This window comes from Balaenoptera borealis, assembly GCF_965194805.1.
Source record: "Balaenoptera borealis genome assembly, chromosome: 8".
Classification (NCBI taxonomy): domain Eukaryota; kingdom Metazoa; phylum Chordata; class Mammalia; order Artiodactyla; family Balaenopteridae; genus Balaenoptera; species Balaenoptera borealis.
The window spans coordinates 85,209,597-85,234,746 of record NC_138865.1 but is presented as its reverse complement, the minus strand read 5'-3'; the positions used below and the strand labels follow the sequence as shown (position 1 = coordinate 85,234,746).

General features: G+C 42.9%; 2 protein-coding genes across 3 annotated transcripts in view; both read left to right on the top strand.

Moving 5' to 3' along the window:
* SPATA31F3 (SPATA31 subfamily F member 3) overlaps positions 1-25,150 on the top strand; it is a 194,204-nt gene that overhangs the window by 132,585 nt on the left and 36,469 nt on the right. The gene's annotated exons all lie outside the window — the stretch shown is intronic.
* On the top strand, positions 6,257-16,395 carry LOC309633117 (protein SPATA31F1-like). The gene is made up of 4 exons (XM_082401537.1): positions 6,257-8,143; positions 8,812-8,857; positions 9,400-9,460; positions 10,420-16,395. Exons 1-4 carry the CDS (start codon positions 7,949-7,951, stop codon positions 14,174-14,176), a joined length of 4,059 nt encoding a protein of 1,352 aa, XP_082257663.1. The 5' UTR covers positions 6,257-7,948; the 3' UTR covers positions 14,177-16,395.

Genomic DNA, 25,150 nt, shown 5'->3' with positions numbered 1-25,150 from the left:
AGAAACTGAGGTGAGATTCTTTGGGAGACTGAGACATTCAAAAGCTGCCATTGTATATGGGGGAATTGAAAAGGTCCAGCCAAGACAGCTGTTTAGAAGAGACCTGAGAAGACTTTAAACTTTTTCCTTGAGCTGATCCCTAGACTTAGAGCATGCCCAGATAATTAGAGGACTGCCCCAGCACAGAGCCAGTCTGCAAAGACTGAGAGAGGTGGCTGTTTTTACAAATGCCCAACTTTCAACAAAAAATCACAAGGGATACCAATAAACAGGATATCATGGCCCATTTAAAGGAAGAAAATAAACTGTCACAAACTGTCCCTGAAGAAGCACAGGCATTAAACTTACTAAATAAAGACCTTAAAACAACTCTCTGAAATATGCAAAAGAAAAACTGAAGGAAAATACAGAACTAAAGGAAATAAGAAATATGTATGAATAAATGAGAATATCAACAAAGAGAAATTATAAGAAGAAACTAAATAGAAATTCTGGAGCTGAAAAATACAGTAAATGAATGGAAAGATTCACTAGAGGGGTTTAACAGATTTGTGCAGGCAGAAGAAAGGAACAGCAGACTTAAAGATAGGACTTTGAAATGATCAAGTTTGAGGAGCAAAAAAAAGGGAATGCTTTCCCTCTAAGATCAGTAACAAGGCAAATATGTCTGCTCTCACCACTTCTGTTGAGCATTATACTGAATGTTCTAGTCAGTGCAATAATATACGAGAAATAAAAGGCATTCAAACTGGAAAAGAAGACGTAAAATTGTCAGACAACATTATCATCAATTTGGAAAATACTAAAGAATTTACAAAAAATAGCCACTACAACTAATAAGTGAATTTGGCAAGATTGCAGCATAGAAGATAAATATTCAATTTCTGTTTCTGTATACTAGCAACAAATATTAGAAACTGAAATAAAAAATGGTATCATTTACAATAGCATCATAAAATTTGACAGGGATAAATTCACAAAATATGTACAAGACTTGTACAAAAAAACTATAAAACATTTCTGAGAAAGATACCCTAAAAAAATGGAGAGATGTACTGCATCTGTGGATCAAAGGACAATATTGTTAAGATGTCAGTTCACTCATAGGAATTTTTCTTACATATATACCCATGTGTACAAGGATTTATATATATGAGGTTTTATTCAGCGCAAAAGACTGTACATAACTAAATATCCATGAATAGAGAATTTAAAATGAGTTGTGTTATAGTCATATCAAGGAAGACATGACAGCCATTTTATTATTTATTTATTTAATTTAAAATTATTTATTTTATCTTTGGCTGAATTGGGTCTTCATTTCTGTTCATGGGCTTTCTCCAGTTGCGGTGAGCGGGGGCCACTCTTCGTTGCAGTGCGCGGGCTTCTCACTGCAGTGGCTTCTCTTGCTGTGGAGCACTGGCTCTAGGCGCACGGGCTTCAGTAGTTGTGGCTCACAGGCTCTAGAGCACAGGCTCAGTAGTTGTGGCTTGTGGGCTCTAGAGCGCAGGGTCAGTAGTTGTGGTGCACAGGCTTAGTTGCTCCACGGCATGTGGGATCTTCCCGGACCAGGGCTCAAACCCACGTCCCCTGCATTGGCAGGGGGATTCTCAACCACTGTGCCACCAGGGAAGCCCAACAGCCATTTTATAAAATGACATGCACAAGATATATTTAATTATTAAATGAAATAAGAGAGAGAAAACTGTCTATACTACCATTTGTGAAGAAAGACATAAAATTCCACTTGTTTCTGGCTATGTTAGACTAGTTCGGAAAGATACACAGGAATCTGATAGAAATGACTGTTTCAAGGGAAGAAAAATGAGAGATGAGAGGTTGAGAAGGAGACATATTTACTACATACCTTATTATGCCTGTTGAATTCTGCACTATATATACGTATGTATCTCTGTTAGCAGACAGAATTCTGTAACATGGTTAAAAACAGCTCTAGAAAACCAACCCTTAAAAGAGCTCTGGCTGTGGAACAAAAACCACATTCACAGAAAGATAGACAAGATGAAAAGGCAGAGGGCTATGTACCAGATGAAGGAACAAGATAAAACCCCAGAAAAACAACTAAATGAAGTGGAGATAGACAACCTTCCAGAAAAAGAATTCAGAATAATGATAGTGAAGAGGATCCAGGACCTCAGAAAAAGAATGGAGGCAAAGATCGAGAACATGCAAGAAATGTTTAACAAAGTCTTAGAAGAATTAAAGAACAAACAAACAGAGATGAACAATACAATAACTGAAATGAAAACTACACTAGAAGGAATCAGTAGCAGAATAACTGAGGCAGAAGAACGGATAACTGACCTGGAAGACAGAATGGTGGAATTCACTGCTGCGGAACAGACTAAAGAATAAAGAATGAAAAGAAATGAAGACAGCCTAAGAGACCTCTGGGACAACATTAAACGCAACAACATTCGCATTATAGGGGTCCCAGAAGGAGAAGAGAGAGAGAAAGGACCAGAGAAAATATTTGAAGAGATTATAGTCGAAAACTTCCCTAACATGGGAAGGGAAATAGCCACCCAAATCCAGGAAGCGCAGTGTGTCCCATATAGGACAAACCCAAGGAGAAACACGCCGAGACACATAGTAATCAAATTGGCAAAAATTAAAGACAAAGAAAAATTATTGAAAGCAGCAAAGGAAAAACGAAAAATAACATACAAGGGAACTCCCATAAGGTTAACAGCTGATTTCTCAACAGAACTCTAGAAGCCAGAAGGGAGTGGCATGATATAATTAAAGTGATGAAAGGGAAGAACCTACAACCAAGATTACTCTACCCGGCAAGGATCTCATTCAGATTTGATGGAGAAATCAAAAGCTTTACAGACAAGCAAAAGCTAAGAGAATTCAGCACCACCAAACCAGCTCTACAACAAATGCTAAAGCAACGTCTCTAAGTGGGAAACACAAGAGAAGAAAAGGACCTAAAAAACAAACCCAAAACAATTAAGAAAATGGTCATAGGAACATACATATCGATAATTACCTTAAACGTGAATGGATTAAATGCTCCAACCAAAAGACACAGGCTTGCTGAATGGATACAAAAACAAGACCCATCTATATGCTGTCTACAAGAGACCCACTTCAGACCTAGGGACACATACAGACTGAAAGTGAGGGGATGGAAAAAGATATTCCATGCAAATGGAAACCAAAAGAAAGCTGGAGTAGCAATACTCATATCAGATAAAATAGACTTTAAAATAAAGAATGTTAAAAGAGACAAGGAAGGACACTACATAATGATAAGGGATCAATCCAAGAAGAAGATATAACAATTATAAATATATATGCACCCAATATAGGAGCACCTCAATACATAAGGCAACTGCTAACAGCTCTAAAAGAGGAAATCGACAGTAACACAATAATAGTGGGGGACTTTAACACCTCACTTACACCAATGGACACATCATCCAAAATGAAAATAAATAAGGAAACAGAAGCTTTAAATGACACAATCGACCAGATAGATTTAATTGATATTTATAGGACATTCCATCCAAAAACAGCAGATTACACTTTCTTCTCAAGTGCGCATGGAACACTCTCCAGGATAGATCACATCTTGGGTCACAAATCAAGCCTCAGTAAATTTAAGAAAATTGAAATCATATCAAGCATCTTTTCTGACCACAACGCTATGAGATTAGAAATGAATTACAGGGAAAAAAACGTAAAAAACACAAACACATGGAGGCTAAACAATACCTTACTAAATAACCAAGAGATCACTGAAGAAATCAAAGAGGAAATCAAAAAATACCTAGAGACAAATGACAATGAAAACACGATGATCCAAAACCTATGGGATGCAGCAAAAGCAGTTCTAAGAGGGAAGTTTATAGCTATACAAGCCTACCTCAAGAAACAAGAAAAATCTCAAGTAAACAATCTAACCTTACACCTAAAGGAACTAGAGAAAGAAGAACAAACAAAACCCAAATCTAGTAGATGGAAAGATATCATAAAGATCAGAGCAGAAATAAATGAAATAGAAACAAAGAAAACAATAGCAAAGATCAATAAAACTAAAAGCTGGTTCTTTGAGAAGATAAACAAAATTGATAAACCATTAGCCAGATTTATCAAGAAAAAGAGTGAGAGGACTCAAATCAATAAAATTAGAAATGAAAAAGGAGAAGTTACAACAGATGCCGCAGAAATACAAAGCATCCTAAGAGACTACTACAAGCAACTCTATGCCAATAAAATGGACAACCTGGAAGAAATGGACAAATTCTTAGAAAGGTATAACCTTCCAAGACTGAACCAGGAAGAAGTAGAAAATATGAACAGACCAATCACAAGTAATGAAATTGAAACTGTGATTAAAAATCTTCCAACAAACAAAAGTCCAGGAGCAGATGGCTTCACAGGTGACTTCTATCAAACATTTAGAGAAGAGCTAACACCCATCCTTCTCAAACTCTTCCAAAAAATTGCAGAGGAAGGAACACTCCCAAACTCATTCTATGAGGCCACCGTCACCCTGATACCAAACCCAGACAAAGATACTACAAAAAAAGAAAATTACAGACCAATATCACTGATGAATATAGATGCAAAAATCCTCAGCAAAATACTAGCAAACAGAATCCAGCAACACATTAAAAGGATCATACAGCATGATCAAGTGGGATTTATCCTAGGGATGCAAGGATTCTTCAATATATGCAAATCAATCAATGTGATACACCATATTAACAAACTGAAGGAGTAAAACCATATGATCATCTCAATAGATGCAGAAAAAGCTTTTGACAAAGTTCAACACCCGTTTATGATAAAAACTCTCCAGAAAGTGGGCATAGAGGGAACCTACCTCAACATATTAAAGGCCATATACGAAAAACCCACAGTCAACATCATTCTGAATGGTGAAAAACTGAAAGCATTTCCTCTAAGGTCAAGAACAAGACAAGGATGTCCACTCTCGCCACTATTATTCAACATAGTTTTGGAAGTCCTAGCCATGGCAATCAGAGAAGGAAAAGAAATAAAAGGAATACAAATTGGAAAAGAAGTAAAACTGTCACTGTTTGCAGATGACATGATACTATACATAGAGAACCCTAAAGATGCCACCAGAAAACTACTAGAGCTAATCAATGAATTTGGTAAAGTTGCAGGATACAAAATTAATGCACAGAAATCTCTTGCATTCCTATACATTAATGATGAAAAATCTGAAAGAGAAATTAAGGAAACACTCCCATTTACCATTGCAGCAAAAAGAATAAAATACCTAGGAATAAACCTACCTAGGGAGACAAAAGACCTGTATGCAGAAAACTGTAAGACACTGATGAAAGAAATTAAAGATAATACCAACAGATGGAGAGATATGCCATGTTCTTGGATTGGAAGAATCAACATTGTGAAAATGACTATACTACCCAAAGCAATCCACAGATTCAATGCAATCCCTAATAAATTACCAATGGCATTTTTTATGGAACTAGAAGAAAAAATCTTAAAATTTGTATGGAAACACAAAAGACCTCGAATAGCCAAAGCAGTCTTGAGGGAAAAAAACGGAGCTGGAGGAATCAGACTCCCTGACTTCAGACTATACTACAAAGCTACAGTAATCAAGACAATATGGTACTGGCACAAAAACAGAAACATAGATCAATGGAACAGGATAGAAAGCCCAGAGATAAACCCACATACAAATATGGGCAACTAATCTATGACAAAGGAGGCAAGAATATACAATGGAGAAAGCCAGTCTCTTCAATAAGTGGTGCTGGGAAAACTGTACAGCTACATGTAAAAGAATGAAATTAGAACACTCCCTAACACCATACACAAAAATAAACTCAAAATGGATTAGAGACCTAAATGTAAGACTGGTCACTGTAAAACTCTTAGAGGAAAACATAGGAAAAACACTCTTTGACATAAATCACAGCAGGATCTTTATTGATCCACCTCCTAGAGTAATGGAAATAAAAACAAAAATAAACAAATGGGACCTAATGAAACTTCAAAGCTTTTGCACAGCAAAGGAAACCATAAACAAGACAAAAATACAACCTTCAGAATGGGAGAAAATATTTGCAAACGAATCAACGGACAAAGGATTAATCTCCAAAATATATAAACAGCTCATGCAACTCAATAGTAAAAAAACAAACAACCCAATCCAAAAATGGGCAGAAGACCTAAATAGACATTTCTCCAAAGAAGACATACAGATGGCCAAGAAACACATGAAAAGCTGCTCAACATCACTAATTATTAGAGAAATGCAAATCAAAACTACAATGAGGTATCATCTCACACCAGTTAGAATGGGCATCATCAGAAAATCTACAAACAACAAATGCTGGAGAGGGTGTGGAGAAAAGGGAACCCTCCTGCACTGTTGGTGGGAATGTAAGTTGATACAGCCACTATGGAGAAGAGTATGGAGGTTCCTTAAAAAACTAAAAATAGAATTATCATATGATCCAGCAATCCCACTACTGGGCATATTCCCAGCGAAAACCATAATTCAAAAAGACACATGCACCCCAATGTTCATTGCAGCACTCTTTACAATAGCCAGGTCATGGAATCAACCTAAATGCCCATCGACAGACGAATGGATAAAGAAGTTGTGGTACATATATACAATGGAATATTCCTCAGCCATAAAAAGGAACGAAATTGAGTCATTTGTTGAGATGTGGATGGATCTAGAGACTGTCATACAGAGTGAAGTAAGTCAGAAAGAGAAAAACAAATATCGTGTATTAACGCATATATGTGGAACCTAGAAAAATGGTACAGATGAACCGGTTTGCAGGGCAGAAATTGAAACACAGATGTAGAGAACAAACGTATGGACACCAAGGGGGGAAAGCTGCCGGGGGGTGGGGGTGATGGTGGTGTGATGAATTGGGCGATTGGGATTGACATGTATACACTGATGTGTATAAAATTGATGACTAATAAATATCTGCTTGACTTCCCTGGTGGCACAGTGGTTAAGAATCTGCCTGCCATTGCAGGGGACATGGGTTTGAGCCCTGGTCCGGGAAGATCCCACATGCCACGGAGCAACTAAGCCCGTGCGCCACAACTACTGAGCCTGCGCTCTAGAGCCCGTGAGGCACAACTACTGAGCCTGCGTGCCACAACTACTGAAGCCTGTGCGCCTAGAGGCCGTGCTCTGCAACAAGAGAAGGCACTGCAATGAGAAGCCTGCGCACCGCAAGGAAGAGTAGCCCGTGCTTGCCGCAACTAGAGAAAACGCGCGAGCATCAATGAAGACCCAACGTAGCCAAAAATAAATATAAATAAATAAATTAAAAAACAAAAAAAGGAATCTGCTGTATAAAAAAATAAAATAAAATTCAAAATAAATAAATAAATAAATAAATTAAAGCCTAAGAAAAAAAGAAAAGAACTCTGTAAGGAAGTCTCATTAGTGTGTCTCAATGGAAGGCAGTGTTTACAGTCTCTTTTCACTCATCTGCAAGCTTGAGGCCACACAGTCTGGGAGGCATTCCTTTCTGACTCCTACAACGTCATTTAAAGATGCTACCACCGTGGCCTTGCCGTGGTCCCTTCATGCACCTCTGATTTCCCATTATCCACTGCCTGTAAGATCAAAGCTCTCCATTTCCACGCTATAACCAGACTCTGGCCATCAGGCTGGTGGAGGGTGTGGAGAGTGGAGACAAAGTGGGAGAACAGACACTGACTGTGAGCGGCACCTTCAGTCCTTACAGACAACCAGACACCCGTATCTACAAACGGAATCACCACATTTGCTTCTCTAGACAGGTAAAGGTCTTTGACACCACAGCTATCTTGTGAAACAGGAGAGCTTTGTGATGCAGTCTGGTGGCCTGGTTCCGTTGTCTGTGAGGCGGAGACGACAAAGTGTAGCATTGGAAGTCACTAGGTGCCAGGACTCTGAATGCCTACATATAGGAATTGTTGGTCTCCTCATGCTAATGAGGTTAAGACCATGTTGAGCCCGACTTTTTTTCTGTGGGATTTGGGGTTTCCCTTATATACCTATGGCTCCATCTTCATTGTTATCCTAATTGTCTGGCAAGTGAAAAAGAGTTACCATGGATTAACATTGGAACATAAAAGGAGCTGCTGCCAGGTAGGGAAACACTATGACCACGACTGAACTAATTAAGCCTCAGATAAGAAGCTTCTAAGCTCTCAGTATCTCTCCTTTTATCCTTCCTTTTCCCCTCCCTCCCCTTGATTTTTGTTTGTTTGTTTGTTTACCATCCATTAGTTACTCTTACAAGGTATTTCCCTTCTCAGAGCCTACAAATAATTTCTTACCAGGCTATCCCTGCAGTGTATTCTAATTGAAAAATCAAAAACGTCTCTATCTGACTTGGGTTGAGACTTGGATGAAATGGAATGTGCCTCACTGGATCTTAGAAGACCTCCCATTATGGGAGATTTTTCTAGTTTGTGGTCCATTAAGGCATTTGTAAATTGAAGTCCTTTGGTTATTAGACCTACACACCTTTTATTCTGTTCCACCCTTTCTCTTGTTCCATCATAAGCCTGATACACAGCTTCTCTTAGGAAAAAAATGGGAGGTATTGAGGATGAAAGAACCTCAAAATGAATCAGAAGTAAGAAGAGAAGGGAAATATTGGGGTGAAAAAGTAGAGTATGGAAAGTTAGGAAAGTAAATAAAATACAGATAAATTACAAGGGATTGGGAACTCTATATTAGCTTTGTCTCAGTCTGGACATGAAAAAGAAAATGGTGTCCCAACTTCATACTCTAACTCTTTTGTCTTTAAGCGTCACCGAAAAGTCAGACAAAGGGCTAGAGATGCAGCATCAAGAGGTAAAGTCCCAGTCTCTGCTCTGACTTCTCTCTACTGTGGGTGAGGCTCCCATGAACCCTGTCCCTCAATGACCCCTGGTGCCAGGCACCAGGTGCTCTAACCACTGAAGGCCCAATTCCTCAAGTTGACAAATTCTCCCAGAAGACTTTTTTGGGTGGGAAATCAGAGCCTGGGAATGTTCTAGAATTCTCCACCTTATCCCTGGGAGTGAAGAGGAAGTAGGGGAGTGAGGAAGTAAGGGCTCTGTCCTTAACTGTGTCATTTACTAGTTTTATGACCCAGTGGAAGTCACTTCAGCTCTCAGTCTTGTTATCCATAAAATGGGCATGATGATGCTGTCTCACTCACAGTGTGGTTGTGGAGGTCAAAGGAGATTAGGTGCAGGAGAGCACATCATACCTGGTTAAGTTGTAGTCAGACGTGCCTCAGAGCACTGGCTGTTGGGGTTTGCAGTCTCCTGTCATTCAAAGGTCTTCAGCTTCCTGTAGGATGTCCCTGAATCCTCTCCCGTTCCATGTAACACTGTCTCCTGGTTTCTCAGCTAGGAGACTTTCCCGGGAAGAAGCTGAGAAGCCGTGGGAGCTGCTCTCTGTCATGAGAAGGTGATCTCTTGCTTTTTGCCGTCTCGCAACTCCCAGCCTGGCCTGTGATCATTTCTCCGCTTGGCCTGGGGCAGGGTTGGGGAGGAGCATAACGGCTGGGAGGTAGCCAGACACAGTGGAGCCTGGACTGGTTGAGGGTTCCCAGAGGAGAGGGTGGGATCAGACATCTCAGGAGAGAAGTGTCCTGCAGTTCTGCTCTGGGCTAGGCTCACAAAGGTCCTGGAATTCAGGATTTGACTAGTGCAGGATTTAAAACTACATGGGTTTCCACTCAACCACAAGACAAGTTAGGAGGATGGATAATTAAGTGCATAAATCAGTCATCATTTTCATATTCTCTTTACAACTAGACCCTTTCAAGGGCAGACCCCTGGACCCTGCTGACATACCTCCTCTGGTTTTGTCTTCAGGGAGGCCAGATCCTGGGACAGCCCTCAGGCAGGAGCTTGTCATATTATCCCCCTCTTAAGATGTCTAGAGAATAGGGATTGGCTTCCAAGAGATGTTGTGTATGCCCTCTAATCCCCAGAATGCAGAGTTCCCACAAGGACCTCCGTAACCCCAAATGAGGCTGGCTCCAGCTTCTATCTGGTGATGTTCCTGGTGCTGCGCCATCAGCTAACCATTGGCTCCCCCATCTGCCTGGTTGCCTTCTCCTAGTTCAGCTTCTCAGCACAGGTCAGCAGAGAACTCACCCACCTCCCAGGCTCTCAAGGCCCTGTGTTCCCTTCAATTGCCTGAGACCTTGCCCAACAAGCCCCAGGCTCTCAGCCCAGCACACCATAACTTGCCAAATGACATTTCCCTAGGAAGAAAAGTAGATGAGTAAACACCCAGTGGGTGCAGGCCTCAGAGTTTACAGGGCTAGCGGGGGCAGTGTCACTCTCCAGGCCACACACTTGAAAAGAGGCAGATGTCATTCCATCAGTAACAAACGGTTGCCATGTTTCCCTTCCCAGCCAGGGCTGGCTTCCTCAGGAGGGGAGCGTGCGGCGGCTCCTGTGTGCGGATCCCTGCTGCCAAACCTGCAACGCTGTGGCTCTGGAGATTCAGCAGGTGGTGGTGGGTGAGAACACTCTGATCTCCCCCACTTCAAGGGAGCCATCGCAGGGCTCCTCTTGCCTAGAGGTTTTGTCCACGTCTACTGTGTCTTTTGAACAGACTCTGGAGCATGGCCCACACTCCAAAGACCTTTCACTTCCATCTGCAACCCTCACAGTGTCACAGAAATCCTTAACCCAGTCAGCTGCCCAGTCAACTGGTGCAGCCAGCATCCATGATTTCTGGGCTGAACACCTCATGCTAAGGCAGGGATTTCAAGTGCCAGAGGTGCCCAGGGGCCCAGAGACTATGTTTTCTTCAAGGATTGAGGAACCTAGGGTTTCAGTGAAGCTGCAGGAGATGATGCAGAGCGAACTCAACCTTGTCTGTGGGAACCAAGGCCAGCAGCCCTTAAATTCCCAAGTCTCTCTGCTGACGCTGAACCGAGAAATTACTACCCTGACACATCCTGTGGCCTTGCAGATGGTCAGTGTCCTCCCTGCCCACCTGCCGTTCCTGAGTCCTGAAGTCCTGAGGCTTCTTGAGCTACATGTAAAAAAATGGATGCACTTCCAGAGGTGGGGGCTCCCCAGACGTGTGGAAGAGTCTCTGAGGCAGCTTATGCCAAATCCACCATTATTTTACCAACCTGTATATAACCAACCAGTTTCTTTCATTCAGAATGATACTTCTCAGTTCTCTGTTGAGAGATTTGCGACCATTTCATACCAGAACTGGGGTCCATGTATGGCTGGCCAGCCTACCCAGGCCTTCTGGGTTTCTGAATGGTCCATTATGGACCCAGAACAAATACACTGCTACCAGCAAACCCCAAACCATATGGCTCTTGCCTTGCCCTCTTCAGCCCCTAAAGAATTAAGTGGCCTTTATCAAATGCCTGGGCAACAGGCTAATGACTCAGTGGGCCATGTGCAGCCGAAATATAGCCAGCTATTCTGTGGTCTTCCTTCTCTGCACAGTGAGTCCCTGGTTGACGCCTTCTTGGGTTCTCAAGGCCTCTCCATGAATGAGAGCATGTCCAAGCCCCGCTTGAAGGATCCTTTTCTCTTTAAGGAACTCTCCTTCCTCCCTCTGCTGCCTAAAACTCCACCCCAGTCAGCTCCACCCTCTTTTCTGTCTTCTCAAAATTGGGTTGCTCCATCTGACCACCAACAAGCTCAGATCAGTGTCCCATTTCTGACCCTGGATGAGTGTGAAGCCTTGGAGTGGCACCTGCTGCAGAGGCAGCTCCAGCTTCAGTGGGACTGGCCAGATGTTTCCCAGAGAGATCAACACACCCAGAGCCCCATGCAGTATAAGCCCTGTGACAAAGCCCAGTCTTCTGAGACTGTGAAAACTTCCTGGCCAGGGCATCCCATCTCAGTCCTCAAAAGAGAACTACTCTTCCCGCAGCAGCATGCCAGGAGGCAGCTGGAATTCCACCTCCAGAGACAGTTGATTCACCACCGCTGGGGCCTGCCGCAGAAGATCCAACAGTCCATTCAATTGCTCCTGTCCCCCACTAACCAGCAGACTATGTCCCGGAGCAGCACATCCGTAGACAGTGTGAATGGCCCCTGGCCTACATCTCTAGAGGCCGCTGGGGCTGATGACCCATTCTCACCCATTGTGGACCCAGTGACAGTCCCCATGCCACACTTGTTTGACCAGGCCAAGGCAATATTGCAGAGCCATATCAACTCCAAATCGGGGCAGATTCACCAGGGCAACGTCCCTACCTGTGTATATAGCTCTTGGGAGTGCATAATTCCTGGGGGCCTGGAAGTGGTTCCCTTCACCTACATCCCAGAAAGCAAGCCCCTGGAACTACAGGCAGCAAGTGACCCGGACCTACAACAGAAAATTATACCCTGGATGCCAATGGCCCTTGATCAGCAGCAACAAACCTCACCAGATGCTGTCATTGAACATCCTAAGCTGCCCCGAGCCCTGTCCAAGGGAGCCATTGAGAAACTGGAGACAACTTTACGGAACAAGTATCTGGCCTTCTTGTCAGGGCTGCCGGCTCTTTATTATGTGGCTCTCTCTAGGGTCATGGCCCCAGCAATCACTTCCCAAGCTGTGATCACAGAGATGGTACCTGGGCCTATCAAATTCCCAACAGAACCTCTGACTCAGATGACCTCACCTGAAGAGCAGGGTCTAAGTCCTGGGTCAGGCTTTCAAGATGCCAACAAGGCTTGTGCAGACATTGCAGATGAGTTCCAGGCTGAAGTGCAGGTGGAAGAAGTAATTGAGATGGTGCCTCTAGAAAGTCAGACAGAGCCTGCGAGGCCCTCCTCACTTGGAGAACACATGTTGGCCAAACTAAATTTCCATCTGAGAAAGAAGATGCTAGAGATACAACTGGGAATTCCCATAAAGGCAAGGAAGTCCAGGAAACAAATTGTAGAAACCTCAGAGAACATACGCACACAGGAGTCTCTTGGGACTCTAAACAACCAAGGAAACACACTGCTCGAGGAACTCCCCATCCCACAAGATATGCCACGTGCCCCAGATCCAGAATGCCTCTACCTCAGAGAACAGCTGGCCACTGAGTTGAAGGCAATGTATCAGAAACAGAAGCAACCCAGTTCAAGTGCAGTATCCCACGGTTCTGTCCACTGGGCCTCCAATATCTCGCAACCCAGTGGGGACCTGACAGAGACCCAGGAGCTTTGTGGTCAGCTGGAGGCCAGTGTGAACAACCGCAGCCTGGAGGAGCCCTGGAGCCCTGCGCCCCAAAGCCCTGACAGGAGCAAGGACTCAGCCCAAGTACCCACACTGGCAGAAAAGCGAGAGGAGCCAGGCAAACCCAAATTGGCCGGGGACCATGGAGAAGGGGATGCCGGGTTTGCAGTCTCCTCCACAAGAGAGAAAAGCCACCCTGCTGAAGCCCAGAGGCCAGAAGGAATGCTTCTGAATGGGACACCCTGCAGCCCCTGGCGACGGAGACGTCGCTTTCACCCTCATGCTCCCTGTCAGCACAGTCCCCAGCATCGCCCTCAGCTGAAACTCCCAGAGCTACCTCCTGGAGTCCCTGGGGGGAAAGACTCTGAGAAGAATGACCTGCAGGACAGTCAGGCCAAGCTCAATGTCATCCTCAAACCAGCAAGGGTTCCTGAGAATGCCCAGCCTGTGGTGCCCCAGGTGTCACAGGGCCAGCCTTTCCTGGGCCAACTCACTCCGGGTAAGCCGTTGCAGGGCCAAACTTTACAAGGTCAGGTTTTTCAGGGGCAGGTGATGCAAGGCCGTACTCACAAGAGGCCCAGCTTTCCAGAATCTGGCTGGAGAAATAAGATGAAATCTTTTCTGGACTTTATTAACCCCAAGACAAAAGGCAAAGGGCATGAAGAATCCATGTCCTCCACATCTGAGAAAGTGGCCAACACCAGAAAAAAAAATGTGGAAAAGAGCCTGGCTTCAGCCAAAAGTCCCAAGGGGCAAACTAAGATGGAGAAGACAAGAGGGCACCGTAAGGCCCAATTTCCGCCCACTGAGAAGCAGGTGGGCTTGGCGTTCTCGGATGTGCCCCACTCCCCAGACAGTAAGCTCCGGCACCGCTCCCGCTCCCATCAACTCCACTCTGCCTCAGTCCTGGGCATCCCCCGCCACTGCCCTCAGCACTGTCCTCGAGTGGCTTGTGTCACCCAACCAGGGAACCCACCCTAATTCCCAACTCTCACCTCGGAGGGAAACACTGGTCTGCTCAAGAAGACCCAGCTCCGTCAAGAGACTTTGTAGTCTCTCCAATGTCTGCATCCCTTGAAGAGGACTGCTACTGTCATTTTCATTGATGTGCAGGTGGACAGAGTGCCACCCAAAATACACTGTATATCTCTAAGTAGAGAGGTGTGCGCCTGCTCCTTCTCTCCACTGCGGTGTGTTCAGGGAAGGCATAAGGGAGGTAAATGTCCTGCCTATCTAGGGAAGGGGCTTTAACCCACACTTAAGCTGGGTAGCATTCCACCCCACCCCCACCCCGGACTACGGATAAAGGGACTTGAACAGAGAAGGAAGGCCCTTGTCTAAGGTACATTGAAGGTAAAGGTCAGGCTTGAATTTTATCATGGTGTCCTTCGGCCCAGAGGAGCAATGTGGACATGAGGCTAGAACTGTCAAGGAGGAGCGGCCAGGAATCTCACAGGCAAAATTCACTGATGACTTCTATATGTGCCCACACTCCGGAAGGGAGGTTTTTAGGAGAGTGCCAGTGTTCCAACCTTGAGGAGGTGCTTTGTGTTTATCAACAGCATATAGGTAATATGACAACAGTCAAAAGCAAATGATAGAATCTCCCCTCTCTGCTCCCTGTTGGTTATTGGTTAGATCTTTCTGGAGAACTCACTTGGGAGGCTGCTGTAGCTCTCTTGCCTCTATCCCACCTCCACTGTCTATCAGCTGCATGGACTGAATGACACTGGGAATGAAGATCACAGTAGAACATGGAGAGGGGCTGGTCCCCACTCCCAAGGGTAGGCAGGGAGAGAGGCAGGGAGGGAGAGCATGTAGATGGAGTTCTGAATACCTGGGGTAGAAGTTGACATGTTCCTGAAGAGGGCATGAAAAGAGAAAAGGCTGGTTAGCTATGCACTCTAAAGAACCCTGAGCCAGGAAGCCAACCCAATACCCAAGTGCTTTCAGGGGATGGAGATGAATAAACTGAGTTTTGGTCTGTTGTCCATAGTGTGATGAAGAGCAGTGAGTTGAGCCTTGTTTTCAAAGGCAGTGCATATTAATTTAAAATTTCTGAACACTCACCCTCAATCCCACAAAACTGTTTTCCAGTGTCAGGGATTAGTATAACTATAAATCTGTGTTTTTGCTCAGCTCAAACATGAAGTCAGTGACTGTGTTCTAATCTTGATATATCTCAACTTTGCCCCCTTTTTTCTGTGTTTACTGCCTCTGCTTGTTAGATTACTCATCCATTCTTGCCTAAATAATACAATAGTGTCTCATATCCCCAGGGCTTAGGATAGTGGCGGCATAATAATACCTTAATAGTACTTGAATTGAAAGTCTGGGCTTGGGAGGCAGACAAATCATTACATTAGTATGATGAGCGCTATGGAATGGGGAATGCTGACACACGATTACTGGGGTACTCAGCTCATGAGGACCTCAGACAGGTCACAATAAAAATAACCTTGATTATGCTGTACACCTTAAACTTATACAGTGCTGTATGTCAATTATATCTCAAAACTGGACAAAAAAAACTTAAAAAATAATTTTGAGAAATATCTTACACTCAGTTAAAATATTTATTTACTGTATGCAAGGGACCATAGCTAATATGACAAAGACACAGGACTTGCACAATGGAGCTCTTGATTGCATGGGATAGTCTCACATGCCCAAATTGTCTAATCAACACATATACTTGAATGTCCAATATTCACCTTGAACTATAGAACAATGAACTCCTGACTCCCTGCTCCAAGCCATCATCTAATTACACATATGAAACATTCTCCAGTCACAGTATTCACAACATCACTTAATGGCAGCTCCATCTTTCTAGTTGTTCAGGACAAAAACATTGGTGTCATTCTTGACATTGTTTCCCTAACTGTCCATATCCAGTCCATCCTGTTGTCTCTGCCTTCTGAAATGAATTCGGAACATGACGACGTCTCTCACTCACTCTGCTGCTATGATTACTGCGGTAGCATCATAACTAATCTCCCAGCTTCTGCCTGAGACCATACTTCCAACAGTCTATTCTCAGCACAGAAGTTTGATGGTCCTCAGGGAAGGTCCTGGCTGTAGAAGACTAGATAGAAAGATAGATTAAGACTGAATGATGATGATGATGATGATGACGATAAAGATGAATATGAAGGAGGAAGAGGAGGAGAAGAAAGAATGAAAGAAAGGAAGAAAGAAGGAAAGAAAGAAAAAGAAAAAGGAAGGAAGAAAAGGAAGGAAGAAAGAGAAAGAAAAAGAAGGAGGGAGGGAAGGAAGGAAGGAAGGAAGGGAGAAAGATAGATACGTAAAACCATGAGACTGGATAAGATCACCAAGGCAATGATTGTAAATAAAGGGAAGATCTAAAGACAGGCTCTGGGACACCCCAACATTAAGAATTTGGAGGAAAAAGTAGGAACTAATAAGCAGAGACTGAGAAGTAGCAGCCAGTGAGGTAGGAGGAAAACCAGGAGAGTGTGGCATACTGGAAGGCAAGAGAGGAAAGTATTTCAAGGAGAAAGTGATCAACTGCATGAAAAGTTGCTAATCCACCAAGTAAGATGAGGACTCAGAGTTGATCATTAGCTTTAACAACACAGAGATCATTCATGGCCTTGAGAAGAATAGACTCAGGTGAGAAGTGGAGGTAAAAGCATGACGGGAGTGGATTTGAGAGAGAGGAAGAGCAACTGGTGATAGCAAGTGTAATCAACTGCTTTAGGGAGCTTTGTTCCACAGAGGTGCAGAAAAATGAGATAGCATCAAGAGGGCTTTTTAAAGGTAGGAGATATAGCATGTTGAATGTTGATGGAAAAGATCCAGTCAAGAGGAATAAACTGATGATGGAGGAGAGAAAGGGAGAACTGCTAGAGCAATGTTATGGTGCAGAAGTAACATAATAGGAGTGAGTCACAGGTTGAGGGGTTGGCCTTGGCTAAAAGCACAGACGTTTCACTGGTGGTAAGTAGAGACAAGGTGACAGTAATGAGGAGGGACTCTGTGTATCATGAGAAGAATGGTTTTTCTACAATTAAGAGAGCAGGGCAAATACCTAAGGGAGTGAATGAGGAACTGGGAAGGATCATGGCTGGGGGGGAGGGGCTGATACATAGAGCCAAAGCCGGAGATGAAAAGGAATTCTGGAAGTTGCCATGGCAAGGTTTTTTATTAGGACCTAAGGAGTTGGTAGCAGCATGTGAGCCCAGGTGGGCAGAAAAAAAAGTTGAAGTTGGTGATCACCTGGTAACAGGTATGGCATCCTAGTGTTCAGCCAGGGACCAGGGAGTTTTGGGGTTTGGAGGAGAGAACTGGGAAGCAGAAAGACAAAGAGGCTGCCCCGAGTGGATGGGAGGGAGCTCTGTTTTGGACACCTCATTTCTCCCAGAAGTTGGCACTTCTGTAGTCCCACTTTCTGACTTACCACAGAGGAGAGAGTAAGGGCAGCAAGTGCTGTGGCTTCCTCATGGTGTGGTATGGGGGACTGGGGGATGCCCCCGCCTCACTGTTTCCTAAGGAAGCCCAAGATGGCTCAACATACCATCAAACCAGGAGGTGGGGGCAGGAATCTCTTCCTATGATAGGACTCAGCACTTAGCACAATGTGTCCACTGCTAGCAGGGTGCAGAAAAGCCAGATGGGAAGAAGCATGAATTTGTCCCTCCTCTGAATGGTGATTCTGTGCCTAAGGGTTGGGGGCCAAGCCCCTGGGGGTAGAGAGATGAGCTGGAACCAAGACCTTCAGGATTCTCAAGTCTCAGCAAAGTTAAGAGCTGAGAGAAGATAGGGTCAGAGCCTATGATTCATGCAGGATGTTGTAGAGGGATGAAGCCTTGCTCATTCCATCCTATAACCCGAGCACAAGCCCCACCTTCTAGCTCCCCCTAGGCTCAAGAGGTAAAATCAGAATGAAAACTCTCATGGCGGGGCACAATCTCAAGTATTTACTCTTCCAGAATTGGTGGTAGATGCTAGGAGTACATCAATGCTTGCTTCGGAACTTTGGAGTTTCCTCTGCCCTCGGAGATACCATATTGTCATGGCGAAAGGTTTAGACCTTCTGGAGCCCTTCTCCTGGTCTCTGAAGAAAGCATTTCAGAATTCTATAGAGAGAATTTAAGGCAGCTGACTTCCTGCAGTGGAGGAGAATGGCGTCTCCACAAAATCACTTCTGTTAAACACTAAGTCCGAGCGGACAGGGAGCGTGGCTGCTTCGTTTTTGTACCTCCTCACTGCAGCCCACACAGAGAGGGCAACGAACGCAGGACGGCACAGGAATAAACCCCACGGGGATGCTGCATCCTGCACCGTGTGAGAGAACAATAAGGATAATCTTATTTTAATGAGCCAAATCCTCTTAAATTTTATAAATATTTATAACACAAAAGTGTACAGATTTTTACACAAAATATCATGGGTTTGATTCTCATCAACATTTCTAGTCTTAATTTCTAGGATTAAAATCTATTAACTGAAAAAGAAAACAATTTAAAATAACAGATTATCCTTGTGATTCTAACTTAAAGTATATAATTATATAAATGTTTTATTCATGTAAGCTAGGATTTACATCCTCACCACTCTGAGGCCTGTTTTTTCTCCTCCTCCATGCAAATACGGTAAGAAAACGACTGATTAGTATAACTCAATTACCAGTAAACAGGTGAATGCCTAATTTCTGGGTGCTGTTTCCTTTCGTGTACCAGCTATCTCACTTTCCCTGGAGTTACTATGTACTTTCACACCTATATGTGTTTCTTCAGGCTTTTCTAGACACCCATTTCTGCTTGGAAAAACTTAACCCATCCTTTAAGGCACAGTGGAAATGTGCCCTTGGCTGACGTCTTCCCCCTCCTCCTCTAGAAGCAGGGTTTTCTATGTCCTCTGTGGTGTTCTGCTTTCCCTGCCCTGAAATAGGTATGTATGACTGCCAATGGTGGGATCATGCATCCATAAAGGCACAGTGTCCGGTCCATAATAATCACTTAATACATGTTAAATTGAGCTAACCTAATGAGTTAAATGGGCATGAGGTAAATATGATGACCAGCTAGATAACAGATTACTTGGCCAACTCTTATTTAGGATCCCATAGAATCATAGATATTTGAAAGATAATCTAGCTCTGGTTCATATTATTGTGTTTTATGGAGAATTTAATTTGAAGAAAGGTTTCTATGGCATAAAACAGCATGAAAGCCACTGATTTTGGACAAACTATTTTCAGATGAGTAAATTGAAGATTTTTTAATATAAAATCTAGGTAATCTGATTTCTTTTGAAAAATTAAAAGACCCAGCAATTAGGTTTTGTTTTTTCATTCTTGAAAAGTGTCAATCTTCTGGAACTCACTCCAGTTTGCCACAGTCCTCACCATTCCCTAAAGTGTCCCTGATGCAGAAGCTAAGTATTGAGAGTAGCACTAAACTCCCAAAATGATGAGTCTGGCGTACCATGGAAATACACCTGACTTTCTCCCTGCATTTGTGTTACTTGCCTGTCACTGAAGGCAATTGAACTTGAGTCCTCAGATTTGCAATAGATGTGTTTCTATGAAGTATTGGGGAAAAATATTGTTTACAAATTAAACTTCATCTGAAATGTATGCAGTTTGCTATTCAGAGGAATCAACTGTAACTAAAAACTAACTCTTTTGTACATCAAATGAGCACACTTGATTATATTTCTATTCCCGTGACAAGAGCTACATCTTAGCCTGGCATATAATTCTGAGAGCTCAGTTTGTCCTATTAAAATTCTGTAAAAATTTCTTTCCTTTATTATCATGACATTTACTTTTGCACAGGAGAAGCTTGGGTTCAGTGTGATTATTCTTCCTTTGCAAGTAATCTTTTTGTTTGGCTTTCTTTTCCTGCATGGATAAGATCATAGTTCTTATACAGTTTTTATCACGAAAATAAAACTGTTGCCAAGACAAGTTGAAGACTGAACAACATTAAATTAATTTTTGCCAGGGGCATGGTGAGCTCATTAGAGCTGTAGATTTGGACTTTTTTTTTCACCCTAGCAAGTTTTCCTTTGTATATACAGTTTTAAAAAACTTTTACTGGTGTATCGATTTCATATAAAGTTTACACATACTAAGTGGTAAACAGTTCAATGATTTTTGGTTTCAGAACATTTTCATCATCCCCCAAGGTCCCTTCTTCCTCATTTGCAGTTAATCACTGCTCCCACCCACCCCAGCCCTAGCCAAGCCTGAGCCAGAAATATACTTGCCCCAGTTATGACCTCAGCCTTGGGCAGGTAGTGGCCCTCCTTAATCACTCATCGCTGAGGTCATCACCTCCACCAGCAACGCCTTTGGACATAGGTGTTGCCAACCACTCCACATGGAGTGAACTCCCTTCCACCAAAGCACAGCCTGCCTGCTGCCCTGGCAGAACCTTACTGAGCTGAAGGGTGTGGGGAGTGATTGGAGCTGCTTCAGACGAGAGTGCTTCAGACTCCCACTGTTGCTACTTAAAGTTCAGCTGGTTTTTAAGCACAAATGTTTCACAGATGATTGTTTGCACTTGTTTTGGGGAAAAGGATTTGCTGACCTCCTCACTCAGCCATTAGCCAGGAGGCTAACTTTTATGTTGTTTTTCTCAATGATAGGAATTGCCAACTGATTGGAACTTTTTAATCTATTGCTATCTCTTTTTTTTTAAATTAATTTATTTATTTAATTTTATTTTTGGCTGTGTTGGGTCTTCGTTTCTGTGTGAGGGCTTTCTCTAGTTGCGGCAAGTGGGGGCCACTCTTCATCGCGGTGCACGGGCCTCTCACTATCGCGGCCTTTCTTGTTGCAGAGCACAAGCTCCAGACGCACAGGCTCAGTAGTTGTGGCTCACGGGTCTAGCCACTCCGTGGCATGTGAGATCCTCCCAGACCAGGGCTCGAACCCGTGTCCCCTGCATTGGCAGGCAGACTCTCAACCACTGCGCCACCAGGGAAGCCCTATTGCTATCTCTTTTTATCATATCATCTTTATCTCTGTTCCTTCTGCTCTGCAGTGCCTTTGAGATGGGCTTTAGTTAGCCACTGCAATGTTAGATTTCTTTAAGTTTGTGTTGTGTCCTTGCTCTCTACCTTTTTACATCACTCCGGCATCTCAGTTCTATTTTTATTGTTTTTTTTAAAATTAATTTTATAAAGTTACTTTCTTCTGTGTTTTTGCAAATGTGCTTTAAAATTTTTTATCTGATTTCATAGTATTAATAAGAATAATTTTTCTCTGTATTTTTGGAGCAAGAATATTCTTCTTTGATTTTCAAATGCTGCATGTTATATAATTTTCCTGATTACTCAACTTTGAACAAAGAAGATATATTCTGGTCTGATATTTGCCAGCTGGTAGGACCCATATTCTATTTGGATTTTCTCACCATCCACCAATGTACCGTCAGAATTCTCTTTCAGGAAATAAGCTATAGGCCAAGCAGATGCACACATCCCTAGCATTTAAGTTTTAATATCTAGAAGACATTTATCCAGTTCAACATTAGTTTATTGAGGCATGACTTTGTTCCCATTACCTGGTTTTCTAACTATGAGATAGTGTATTTGTTACTGAAAACTTTGAATCAGCATGAAGCTCTTGCTTTGTTGGAAGTAGAGCATGGGGAATCCAGTCTCCAAAGTGGATTGCTTCCTTTTTCTGCCCCCACCTACTCATGCCTTGACACCACAGGGTACGATATTGATGGGCCCTTGAGCTCATGGCCAAGTTCAGTCACTGGGCGTTATAGGACTCCAGAGTGAATCTAGGAATGAAACACTGAAGAATCCTCAGGGAAGAATTTCCTTAGGGAGGACGATTCCCCTCAGGAACTAGGTCTCTAATATAATGGTTCATGTTTGTGGTTGTGTTGCTGTCTTTCAAAGACACTTATATGAGCTCACTGGCCCAACCACATTACAGTTAGAACTAATTCCTCCCAATGACTAAAAAACATCATTGATATCATTGATTTATATCTTTAGTTTCCTCTGTTATTGTGTTTTCCTACCACATTGGTATTAAGTCGGAGGGGAAAATTAGCAACCTGCTACCATACACTAAAAATATCCAAATATTGGCTAACTAATGAAATGTTTTCACGTTCGGAGGGAATATTTTTCTATGACCCTTAAGATTTTTAGCTTAAATCCCTGAAAAATACATTTTCTGCTCTAGTTTGTATACCCGGAAATATCTTGGAGGAGTGTGTGCTAGAGCAGCGAATATCAAGTTTTAATATACAGTGCTTCTAAAACTTTAATGTGTGTGTGAATCCCCTGGGGATGCTGTTAAAATGCAGATTCTGCAGTTCTCACAAGCTCCCTGGTGATGTGGATACCGCTCTTAAGAGCACTACGGTGCTAGAAGAGCTGGCATGCGATGTCCATGATTTGGAGCCCAAATCACTCATATTTGAATTACCATTCAGGAAGACACAAACAGGGAAAATTCTGCAACATCTCCATTTCCAGACTCACCAAGGGCCTAGTGCTCTGTGACCCCTGCCTCCAAAGCAGAGACTGTCACCAAAGAATTACTCCATCAGTACTCGTGTGCCATTTCACATTCAGATATGGCCTTTTTATCTGGGAGGAGACAGAGTAAGGAGGTGGCAACTACAGATATGACACATCATTTTCATGACACCAATAATATGTGTTTATTTGTTTACTTTATTTATTTAGTTGCACTGGGTCTTAGATGTGGCTCGTGGGCTCCTTAGTTGGGGCTCGCCAGCTCCTTAGTTGTGGCATGCAAACTCTTAGTTGCAGCATGCATGTGGGATCTAGTTCCCTGAGCAGGGATTGAGCCCAGGGCCCCTGAATTGGGAGCGCAGAGTCTTAACCACAGTGCCACCAGGGAAGTCCCTTGTTTGTTTATTTTAAAAAAGCTTCTAAAAGTTTGCATTTGTTGTATAGCAGGTGATGTCATAAAAATTCAGACAGTCCTTTGAGGCCATGGATACAGGAGGAGGAGATTACAGAGCTCCAAAAAGGATTTCTGAAAAGAATGCAAAAATAGCCAAGGATGTATTTGGAGCTATGGGAAAAGAAACTATGGTTAAAAAGCTCTAGAAGAGCTGAATTGTTGATGTTTTAACATTCAATAAAAATAAATACCCTTATTGATTTGGAAGATTTAACAGTCAATAAAAATAAATGCCCCAGGACTTCCCTAGTGGCGCGGTGCTTAAGAATCCACCTGCCAATGCAAGGGACACGGGTTCAAGCCCTGGTCCGGGAAGATCCCACATGCCACGGAGCAACTAAGCCCGTGCACCAAAACTACTGAAGCCTGCGCGCCTAGAGCCCATGCTCCGCAACAAGAGAAGCCACCGCAATGAGAAGCCCGCGCACCGCAACAAAGAGTAGTCCTGCCCGCCGCAACTAGAGAAAGCCCGCGTGCAGCAATGAAAACCCAACGCAGCCAAAAACAAATAAATAAATAAATTTTAAATAAATAAATAAATAAATACTCCTATTGATTTGGACAATATGTTGTAGAAGACCCCTCAAAATAGATTCCACTGTAGTCTTTTGTTTGGCAGTTTGGGCATTTGCGTGGTGTTAAGCTTAAATCAGAGTTAATTTTCGGGATGAGACTGCTTTTATTTCCCTGCCTGCTTGTCATCCACTATTTTCTACACCCCTCCTCCAGCATAATTACTTTCTTAGTCTAATATTTTCTTTGGAGAATCCTCTTCATGATCGACAATTTCAGTTTATGGGTTATGCTGTAGCTCAGAATTACAAGGCATTTAGCTAGAAATGCCTAAAGAGTAAACTTGAGCCCTCACGTAAAACAAAGATAATGGTGTCATTTTCAGGGATAGCGTCATCTGAAACTAGCCTGCTGCGGTTATTTGGCCAGTGGGTACAGGTAGGAAAGCAACGTGCCCAGGAAGCTTTAAAGGCCTTAGATGTTTGGAAAAAGCAGATTAACACAAGTACCACTGACACCAATTCTATAGCCTTGGACCAATCATTGTAGTTGTTTTGTTTGTTTTTTATTGGAGTATAATTGCTTTACAATGTTGTGTTAGTTTCTGCTGTGTTAGTTTCTTCACAATGAAGTGAATCAGCTATATGTATACATATATCCCTTCCCTCTTGGACCTCCCTTCCCCCCATCTAGATCATCATCTAGACCATCACAGAGCACCGAGCTGAGCTCCCTGTGCTATACAGCAGGTTCCCACTAGCTATCTATTTTACACATGGTAGTGTATTCATGTTAAACCTAATCTCCCAATTCATCCCACCCTCCCGTTTCCCCACTGTGTCCACATGTCCGTTCTCTACATCTGCATTTCTATTCCTGCCCTACAAATAGGTTCATCTGTATCATTTTTCTAGATTCCACATATATGCGTTAATATACGATATTTTTCTCTTTCTGACTTACTTCACTCTGTATGACAGACTCTAGGTCCATCCATATCTCTACAAATGACCCAATTTCATTTCTTTTTATGGCTGAGTAATATTCCATTATATATATGTACCACATCTTTATCCATTCATCTGTTGATGGACATTTAAGTTGCTTCCATGGCTATTGTAAACAGTGCTGCAATGAAATTGGGGTGCATGTGTCTTTTTGAATTATGGTTTTCTCAGGGTATTTGCCCAGTAGTGGGATTGCTGGGTCATATGGTAGTTCTATATTTAGTTTTTTAAGGAAACTCCATACTGTTCTCCATAACTAAAAATTAGATTGCATTTATATCTTAAAATAGGTCAGCTCCTTAGGATAATGTTCAAGTTTTGTATATCCTCTACCAAAACAACAATCTTTTAAGTATCTTTTGTCTTGCTTTTGTCTTACTTCTGTATCATTCTGATAAAGCATCATCCAGTGGACCCTGCCCCAGCTGATCCAACTTCTGACTTCAGTCAGCAAGCTTTTTTTGCTTTTTCTTAAATATTTATTTATTTATTTGGCTGTGT

Excerpts from the sequence above, each read along its gene's own strand:
- LOC309633117 (XM_082401537.1), top strand. The coding sequence starts at position 7,949 with ATGCCTACATATAGGAATTGTTGGTCTCCTCATGCTAATGAGGTTAAG. Across the intron at positions 8,858-9,399 it reads TAGAGATGCAGCATCAAGAG|CTAGGAGACTTTCCCGGGAA; the intron begins GTAAAGTCCCAG and ends CTGGTTTCTCAG. Across the intron at positions 9,461-10,419 it reads CTGCTCTCTGTCATGAGAAG|CCAGGGCTGGCTTCCTCAGG; the intron begins GTGATCTCTTGC and ends TTCCCTTCCCAG.